A 10,155-nucleotide genomic window follows, 5' to 3' on the forward strand; every position below is an offset into this window, starting at 1 on the left:
GAGCAATTGAGTAGCCTCCAAAAGAGAGGGCTCAGCAGTTCTCTCTGTTTCTGCTGCCGTCGTTTCTACAACGAACAATGGGATCTTTCTCTTCTGATTCATAATTATGGAGAGGCAAGAAAGGAACGGAGAAAAGTCAATGCTTTTTCCCTTAAAGTCTAAGACCAATACTCTTTATGGTCCCTGATGAAGTTTTTTCATACACATGGGTGGTATAGGATCCAGTTTGGGTTTTTCTTCTCATTCATAGCATAAATGAGAGCCCTTTTTTGATGCCCCCTCTTTTCCCACATCACCTCTCCTTTTGTCTGGGTCTGGCTTAGGAAAAGTAAAGCCTTTCCTAAGGGAAAGTCCCTGCACTTCACTTTGATTTCATCAAGCTGGTCCCGTTTCTCACGCACACACAAAACAGCTACGACCCTGTATACGTAAGGTTACTCCTGGAAAAAAAAAAAAGACCTTTTTTTTTAGTGCCAGCAGCCCATGGCAAAGAACGTTTTACTGCAATTTAAGACAACTTGCACTCTGAATCCATAAAATCTACAAAATCTAGGTCACTGAGCGGAGATAAATCTTCCGAGAAAGGTCAAACAGTATTTCACTCGAACCCCCTACTTGTTAGGAAGAGAAACAGCCTCTCGGGACAAACCCCGCTCGAATTGTGTAACGGCTCCCGTGCCCGCCCCGTGTCCTAACGAGAAATGACATCCAGCTCAAGAGCAAGACAAGGATGTTTGCTGGATCTTCCTAGGACTCATATCTCCGTGCTGTCTCCTGCCGGAGCCTGGCGCGGGGAGGAAGCTGTGGATGGGGCTGAGTTAGCACTTAACGACCTACTACTCCACTTACTGACTCTTAAGGCATCTTTCAGCTCTGGTCTATCTTTTCTCTTTACTATTTCTCCTAGCAGAAGGTGGAAAATAGAGGGATGGGGGACCAGGGGGCTCTGCTCTTGTAAAATTATCCTTTCACTGGCAATGCATTCATCTAGTGTCCAGTGGTATAAGAAATTACACCTAAAGCAGTATGCTGGAAGGATAAAGAGATCACGTTGTGTTTTCAAAGTTCAGCAATATCCACTGAAAGTAGAAAAGCTCTTTGGAAGGTGATCCTGATCCACAAAGAAAATCCAGCTTCTTGTGGATAAGCTAAACCCTGGCTGAAGTACGAGCTATAGCCCCAAAACAGCCCTCCCAGACTCGGAGGACAGAGCTCCTTGAAGCCAAAATGTTGTGTCTGTTTTCAGTTTCCCACCACCCAACGCAGACCAATCTGTTACCCCACGGTTTGGCTTTTTTTCAGGGAGAGAAAGTAAGAAAAAAAGATCGGCCATCTATTCAGAAAGGGGGAAAAAAAAAAAAAAAGGCAAAATAATATTGGGTAGAAAGACATCACTGCAACAAAATGAAAGGAGGAGAAACATCTGTGAGGTAGGAAAGCAAAACCTCCAGGTGCAGAGAGCGGGTCCTGCCCCTGTATCCCTTGGGAAGAGCCTTCCCTGGGAAGCTGTTCCTCCCTGGGGAGCCCCGGGGCCACGTCTAGCAAAGGCAAAGCACGACCTCTTACAGAGCCCTGGGTGCAGGGCTAACGAGGGCTGATGCTCCGGACCAAAAAGCTTTTCTGCAGCATTCGGGGTGCGTTTTGGCCGGCTGCACCCCCCTGGCACTGCCACTGTCCCCCTTCTGAGCTCGGTCCCAGGGCTGGCCCCGCTCCTGAAATATGGGCTCAAAGGGGTGGGGAGGGAAAAGTCACGTCTGCAGCTTTTGTAAGAGGTGGGGGGGGTCCTTTTGGGCAGCCAGAAGTTGTGCTTATGCTTTGGACTATTGCAGGGTTGACACGGGGCAACTGTGGATTTGAGTTTTCCTCAGAAGCAGGTAGAGATGCTGCACGCCCCCCGCCCCGGTAAGAGTTTTGAGTTTTCTCTCTGCTTCAACACTGCTGGAGAAATTTGCAATCGAGGGCAAAGCCAGCAATAGCCTCGCATGCAGACATGCACAGCTGTGGCACAAACATCGTCCTTAACCCTTTCAATGGGCACCTGGAAACAAAAGGCTTCTCCTGTCCCAAAGCCCTGGGAGCCCTAGATAGAAGAGCCCTGGGGGGGTGGGATGTGGGGCTTGGGGTGCCCGGGGGCTGCAGCCCCGACCTGCCAGGCCCAGGAAGGCAGCAGCTGAGTGATAATACTGGCTCCCCGGTCTAAAAATGCAGTTTAAATAACCCAGTTGGGCACTGGTGAGTCGGGGAGGGCTGGGAAATCTGTATTTCACAGGGTGGGGATGCTGAGATTTAATAAGGGAGAGGGCTTTGTGCAGACCTGGGGTTAAAAAAAACCCAAAACCTTCAAAAGGGCCACTTGACTCTCATTTTTGCTCATGGCAGCTGTGGTGTTTGGTGGGTTTTGCCATCATTAGGCGTCCGGGAGGCTGTTAAACCCCACACAGAGATATTTTAATCTTTTCAGACTGGCCCCTCCCCGGGGTGAATCCTGTCCTAATCCCTGCTGCCTGCGGGGCTTCATTTTACCTGCCGCCGTTTGGTATGTCCAATTTAGGCTCCTGACACTTCACCTTCCCATTGAAAGGGTTAACGGAGTGCATGCTTAATTGCCAGCACACCCCAGCGAGCAGAATGAGCCTTGCCCCCATGCCTGTTACCTCCTCCGGCTGGTACGGTACCTGGGGTTGGCGTGGCTTCAGAGGGCAGCGCCAAGGATAGAGAGGGGAATACGAGGAGAGCATAGAAGAGAAGGGAAGAGAAAAGAGAGGAATATATAAAACAGCCAGAACACACCAAGGAGAGACTCGGGGACCACTTGCACACAGTCACCAGAGGCTTAGAGAGAGAGGGAATAAATGAATTAGCTGCGACCCGTCACCCTCCTGTGCATCCCAGCCGCTGGCGCAGGGCAGGGGGAGCAGGGACATCTCCTTGGAGATGGAGATTTTGGGTTGAACACACACCAACTCCGCGGCAGAGAGGCCAGTGGTGTCGATAAAGCAAAGTGCTTAAGCAGGTGCTTATATCTAATCCCAGCAGGGACTGGTTTTGACACTCTGAATTTCGCCTTAGTTTTTTTTTCTGGTGTAATTCTAATATCGGAGCTCGTCCTGCCTTGTGTGGGATGGAGCCCGAGGTGCAGAACACCACGGGGATGTGAGTCTGGCAAGCAGAAAACAACCTCTGAAGGGGGATGTGTTTTATTCAGGCTGCTCAGATGAATGAGTCTGGCAAGCAGAAAACAACCTCTGAATGCCTTAATGGGTTTAATTTTCTTAGACTGCTTTTTCTTTTTTTTCTTTTTTTTTTATTCCAAGCTTGTCTTTTGCAGCGTTAGAGCAGGTACCTTCACAGCAGAGTGGGCATTTAGAGCTGCTAATTGTACTTACACGCCTGTCATTCGCAGGACTGTCGTGTTGTACCTCAGGGTCTGGTGTTTTGAGGTCAAACTTTGCCATATTTCTAGAACTTCAGACTGGGATTTGACTCTTTAATGCCTTGTCCTTTTGCTGAGTGGCAGCCGCTCGTCCCTGGGTGCCACCACCCAGCCATGTCCCCTGTGGCCAGGGACCCTTACCTTGTCAGGCTGGTGTGTGCTTTACTGCTATTTCCTGATACAATCAATTAAGCAACGTACAGCAGTGATTGGTTGTGGCTATTATTTAGCTGTGCTCTCCTAACAGTCCAGATTTTCAGCACATGGAAGCAAACCCAGTAAAGCAAACGTATATGAAACAGCTAAACCTATTGACTATCAGCACCGACACCTTCAATTTGATCCCTGTGTGGTTTCTTCAGGAAAGCTGCTTTTTAAAGCAATGACGTGACCCCTCTCAGGTTTGCCAGGGTGTAACTTAGCTGATTTATATTTTTTTTTCCCATTGCATACACAGCCCCATCTCCCATCCTGACGGGTCAATTAGCCATGCTGGAGCCCACCTAAGAGGTGTCGGGAAGCATTTCATTTCCACTGGGTCATCAGCAGGAATTACTTTTCCTACTCAGAGCCATTAGTTGGGGAGGGGGAGATGGAGAAAAGGAGACAAAAACCCCATTAAATCAGAGCACTAACCAAATCATAGGTCTTTTAGCAAACGCTAAAGAAAGGAAAGAGCCAGCTTTTTGTCTCCACGAGTTCCCTCAGGGCTCCTGAACTTTCACTTAGTTTGATGAATGTCCCACAATGGGCGTTTTATCTTATTATGAATCTGGGAGTTGGGGCTTCGCTCTGGAGGGTCAGGTCAACTGCTGGTTGTGGGGTGACAGGGAAGTGGCACCGTAGCCCCCGCCTGGGGTTCACTGCCCAGAAGCTGCAGCTGATGCACCCCTTTGAGACGCGTAAAAATCACCCAAATCTGCCCCTTATTTAGCTCCTGCAGGGACTGCAGAGAGGGGCAGATCAGAGCTTTGCCTCTTGCAAGAGGAGAGCAAGATGCCCTCCTGTAGCAGGGCATGTGAGGAACACAGGACAGCAAGATGGTCCCTGGAGCACAGTGTTGGGTCCTGGTCACTCATCTCTCTATCTCTGCACTAGACAGTAGCTCTGCACCAGTTACCATCTTCTACTGGTGGTTCTGTGGACCACCCGATTCTCTGAGCTTCAGTTTTTGGCTGACACATGTAACATCAGCCCCCACTCCCCCCAAGCCCCACAGCAAAGCCAGGAGCTGCTGCCCCCTCCGCATACCTTCGTTCAGCAAAGCTGGTGACTCCTCCACTATGGCTTCTCCTTCTCCCACCTGGGTCCGTGCACGCAGGAAGAAGCGATAGCGCGAGATGGGGTCTGTCCTCTGCAGGGTGAACCTTGTCTGATTGGGAGAGAAGTTCTCTACCAGGGTTCGGCCCGTTTTGGTTCCGTTAACTGGGGAGGAAAGGCAGGTCGTGGTGGCTTCAGCCTTGGTGCAGAAACACACACTGTGCTGTCGCCCTTGTCCCCTCGCCCCCCAGGACCGACAGGCAGTCAGTGGGGATGTGCTCAGAGATGTTAAATACACTAAATCTAGGGCAGCTGGTGACTTACTGGCTGGGGGACCTGCTAGTGGGGACATTTGGGGTTGTAGAGGTGGCCAAGGAAGGGCACAGGACAAAGTGCCAGGCTGTGCTGCCCCAGGCTCTGCAGAGTGTGCAGCGTTTCTCCTGTAGCCGGAGGGACCACAAACTGCTCCGACTGCACTTAAAGGTCTTTCCAAACCAGCCTGGAGACAAGGAGGCTGAGGGGAGACCTTATTGCTCTCTACAACTGCCTGAAAGGAGGTTGTAGGGAGGCGGGGGTGGGTCTCTTCTCCCAAGTCACAGGTGACAGGACTAGAGGAAACGGCCTCAAGTTGCATCAGGTGAGGTTCAGATTGGATATTAGGAAAAAATTTTACCCTGAAAGGGTTATCAAGCCTTGGAATGGGCTGCCCAGGGAAGGGGTTGAGGCACCATCCCTGGAGGTGTTCAAAAGAGGGGTTGACATGGTGCTGGGGGACATGGTTTTGTGATGTTTTTTTTGTCAGAGTTGGGTTGATGATTGGACTAGATGATCTTGAAGGTCCCTTCCAACCTAGATGATTCTGTGACATCAAACTTCTTTCCCTTTGGTGGCCGAGTCTGGAGAAACGCTGAGCACCTGCCACCCTCCCTGGTTAACTGCAGCCACCCAGCACCACCCCAGGACCCCTCTCCATCACCAGCACCTCGCATCTCGTGGTGAACATCTGCCCAGAGAGCTTTCTGTGCTAGGTGAGGGCAATCAGCAGCGAGAAAAATAGCTATTGACTAAATGATTATCACTAAGAAGATAAGGGGTGGAACGTACAGGCTTGATATCTAAGGTTGTATCCCGTGAGGACTCCGTTGGGATGCTCTGGGTGATCCCACTCCAGATTGATGGTTTCCAGATTGGGCTGTCGGATTCTTAAATACCTAGGGGAGCTGGGCACTTGGGAGGAGGATGGGACCAGGGAGGAGGGGGAAAGAAGAAAAAAACACACAAGATAACATACCTCACAATACTGTATGCATCGCGGGCTGACCGATACACTCAAGACACCCATGAATACACACACACACGCACGAGCAGGCAGAAAATGATTGAACAAGAACCTGTGCCAGGAACCATGCACCAGCCCCGGGTTTGCAGCAGCGGGTGTGCAGGGAGCAGGAACTGGAGCAGCTCAGCATGCAACCCCAGCACCCACCCTGCTGGGACCACTGGGACCACTGCACCCCAGCCCAAAAGATGCTACAGCCGTGAAGCGGAGCTGTGACGGTGTTCATGTCCCACTTAGGTATGTTTTTTTATACATATATTTATGCATATACATATTTTTATATATTTGTGTGTATATATATCGATATATATCTGTGTACATATATATTATTATACTTTACTGGTCTTGCTTACAGCCCCCACCCCGCCCATCACTTAAATCTCAGCTCTTTATCTGTTGGAACAGTGAAAGATCTTGTAGCAGCTTCTCTTATCGCAAAGCATCTCTGTGTTATTAATGCCTGGAGACCTGTAAGAGGGAGCTGGTGCATATACCGTGGTCCTTACCCTGAGGAATGGCTGCTTTTATGACTGCTTAGTCAAAGCTAGTAAAGGAAGGAAAGCATTACGCATTCTTGAATCAAATTGTTCTCCTGGTTTACTCGTAGTTGCAGTGTCTTGACTGGGGAAAGAACTCAGCTCTCTGACCTGAGAGATCGGTCATTTGGATTTTTTTAAACAGAAGGTTTTTTTCAAAGTGAAGTTTTGCAGAATATCAGTCAATCTCCTGAACATCAATATATAGTCATTAAAAGGAAAATAAACAAAATCAATGCCTGTGTTTACCCCGAATGCTCCCTCCTGCTGGTACTCGGGGAAGCAGCAGAGTCAAAATGCACCCGACTCCAAACCTGCCTGACTGGAACAGTCCTTTCTTTTTAAATAAGCTTAATTATGGCTGGTCAATTGAAAATCCTTAGAAAATAGTGACAGCATCCAGAAAATGCTAAGGAAGAAGGAGACGGGCCTGAGGGATGCTGTTCTCATGCAGCAGGAATAGGAGGAAGAGGGTATTGCTCTCTACAACTGCCTGAAAGGAGGTTGTAGGGAGGCGGGGGTGGGTCTCTTCTCCCAAGTCACAGGTGACAAGACTAGAGGAAACGGCCTCAAGTTGCATCAGGTGAGGTTCAGATTGGATATTAGGAAAAAATTTTACCCTGAAAGGGTTATCAAGCCTTGGAATGGGCTGCCCAGGGAAGGTGTTGAGGCACCATCCCTGGAGGTGTTCAAAAGATGGGTTGACATGGTGCTGGGGGACATGGTTTAGTGATGGGTTTTTTTGTCAGAGTTGGGTTGATGATTGGACTAGATGATCTTGAAGGTCCCTTCCAACCTAGATGATTCTGTGACATCAAACTTCTTTCCCTTTGGTGGCCGAGTCTGGAGAAACGCTGAGCACCTGCCACCCTCCCTGGTTAACTGCAGCCACCCAGCACCACCCCAGGACCCCTCTCCATCACCAGCACCTCTCATCTCGTGGTGAACATCTGCCCAGAGAGCTTTCTGTGCTAGGTGAGGGCAATCAGCAGCGAGAAAAATAGCTATTGACTAAATGATTATCACTAAGAAGATAAGGGGTGGAACGTACAGGCTTGATATCTAAGGTTGTATCCCGTGAGGACTCCGTTGGGATGCTCTGGGTGATCCCACTCCAGATTGATGGTTTCCAGATTGGGCTGTCGGATTCTTAAATACCTAGGGGAGCTGGGCACTTGGGAGGAGGATGGGACCAGGGAGGAGGGGGAAAGAAGAAAAAAACACACAAGATAACATACCTCACAATACTGTATGCATCGCGGGCTGACCGATACACTCAAGACACCCATGAATACACACACACACGCACTAGCAGGCAGAAAATGATTGAACAAGAACCTGTGCCAGGAACCATGCACCAGCCCCGGGTTTGCAGCAGCGGGTGTGCAGGGAGCAGGAACTGGAGCAGCTCAGCATGCAACCCCAGCACCCACCCTGCTGGGACCACTGGGACCACTGCACCCCAGCCCAAAAGATGCTACAGCCGTGAAGCGGAGCTGTGACGGTGTTCATGTCCCACTTAGGTATGTTTTTTTATACATATATTTATGCATATACATATTTTTATATATTTGTGTGTATATATATCGATATATATCTGTGTACATATATATTATTATACTTTACTGGTCTTGCTTACAGCCCCCACCCCGCCCATCACTTAAATCTCAGCTCTTTATCTGTTGGAACAGTGAAAGATCTTGTAGCAGCTTCTCTTATCGCAAAGCATCTCTGTGTTATTAATGCCTGGAGACCTGTAAGAGGGAGCTGGTGCATATACCGTGGTCCTTACCCTGAGGAATGGCTGCTTTTATGACTGCTTAGTCAAAGCTAGTAAAGGAAGGAAAGCATTACGCATTCTTGAATCAAATTGTTCTCCTGGTTTACTCGTAGTTGCAGTGTCTTGACTGGGGAAAGAACTCAGCTCTCTGACCTGAGAGATCGGTCATTTGGATTTTTTTAAACAGAAGGTTTTTTTCAAAGTGAAGTTTTGCAGAATATCAGTCAATCTCCTGAACATCAATATATAGTCATTAAAAGGAAAATAAACAAAATCAATGCCTGTGTTTACCCCGAATGCTCCCTCCTGCTGGTACTCGGGGAAGCAGCAGAGTCAAAATGCACCCGACTCCAAACCTGCCTGACTGGAACAGTCCTTTCTTTTTAAATAAGCTTAATTATGGCTGGTCAATTGAAAATCCTTAGAAAATAGTGACAGCATCCAGAAAATGCTAAGGAAGAAGGAGACGGGCCTGAGGGATGCTGTTCTCATGCAGCAGGAATAGGAGGAAGAGGAAGAGGGAGACCCCAAAGCACCCCCTGTTACTTGAGACAGGATTTTTTCCCCAGTCTCTACTGTTTTCTCCTCTTGTGTTTTTGTAACATACTGTGCCAAAAACACATCTCTGCTCTAGGAGGGTTCTTTGCCAGGCACTGAAAGTGCAGCTCCAACAGAAAGTTACTGGCGTGTCTATAAATAGCTCCGGTGACAGCAAGAAAATTAAAATCTCAAGTTCATCCTTGACACACGCTCTTTAAACAGAAGAACGAGGCGCTCTCGCCTTAAAAGCCTGATGGGGGTATTAGTGCCATCCTTTCAGAACGAAAGTGCTTAGGTCTTAGAGAGAGATTTTACTGCCTTTTACTGCGCATGAGGAATATCTTCCCTCCCGTGTCAGCGCCCCATCGCTCGGGGACATGGGGTGACGTTTGCCAGTGGGGTGGCAGCCCAAGGGCACGGTGCTGTGCCTCTGACGAGGTGCCACCAACATTTCCCTTGTTCAGCCTAAGAGAGACCCCCTGATGTGTTCAAAGTACCTGAAGGGGACGTTTAGATTGATGAGACGGTGCCAGGAGTTCACTCTAGGTGTAGCTGCGGAGATGTCACCTACCCCGCGGTGACAAAGGTGGTGATGCTGCCCAGGCTTGGCTAAAAATGGTCCCTAGAGCATCTCCCCAGCAGCATCACAGCTCCTGGTCCGCTCTGCTGGAGTGGACCACCCTGTGCATCCCCCCCCAGGGAACATACCTCCTTCTGGTGTGGGGAACTCCTTAACTTCACTGCGTGGCCCATCTCCTCGCCCGTTGGTTACAACCATCTCAAGCTTGTAGTTGCTGTAAGGAAACAGCCGGGACACTATGCCCCGGTTTCGGTCTCCAGGAAAACTCACATACTGCCGTTTTTTGGAGACCCACAGGTTCTTCAGCAAACTACTGTCTCTCCAGAAATAGGCCTTCAAGAAACATGCATGGCAAGTGAAGCTTTTCCCATTTAAGTGCAATTGTGGTTGTTTTTGTTGTTGTTGTTGTTAACAAAGCACAGCAAAACTTTGCTTTTCCAAAGAGCAGCTCTGGGCTGCGGAAGCCCAGAATTAGGAATTAATGAGGAATTAATGAAGCTCCATGTCCCGTCCCCCCCCCCCGACAAGTGAAGCAGGTCAGTGGTGTTACCCGAGGAAGAGGATGAGCGTGGGGTTAAGTGCTTACCAAAGGTCCCGGAGCAAAACCAAGTAAGTTCAGGCTACAAAGAGCCATTTCTGGCTACTGAGCACAAGGCATCAAGTGACACCCCCCCCCCTCCCCCCCAT

General features: G+C 49.2%; 1 protein-coding gene across 1 annotated transcript in view; it reads right to left on the bottom strand.

Moving 5' to 3' along the window:
• The window catches only part of NFASC (neurofascin), an 86,197-nt gene that overhangs the window by 22,563 nt on the left and 53,479 nt on the right, over positions 1 to 10,155 (bottom strand). The window contains exons 30-33 of the mRNA XM_014955407.1: positions 9,597 to 9,801; positions 7,620 to 7,742; positions 4,685 to 4,858; positions 2,655 to 2,690 (exon numbers count right to left, since the gene is read on the bottom strand). Coding sequence (XP_014810893.1) covers positions 2,655 to 2,690; positions 4,685 to 4,858; positions 7,620 to 7,742; positions 9,597 to 9,801 — 538 coding nt within the window. The remainder of the gene's footprint in view (positions 1 to 2,654; positions 2,691 to 4,684; positions 4,859 to 7,619; positions 7,743 to 9,596; positions 9,802 to 10,155) is intronic.

This window comes from Calidris pugnax, unplaced genomic scaffold (assembly GCF_001431845.1).
Source record: "Calidris pugnax isolate Ruff unplaced genomic scaffold, ASM143184v1 scaffold215, whole genome shotgun sequence".
Lineage (NCBI taxonomy): Eukaryota > Metazoa > Chordata > Aves > Charadriiformes > Scolopacidae > Calidris > Calidris pugnax.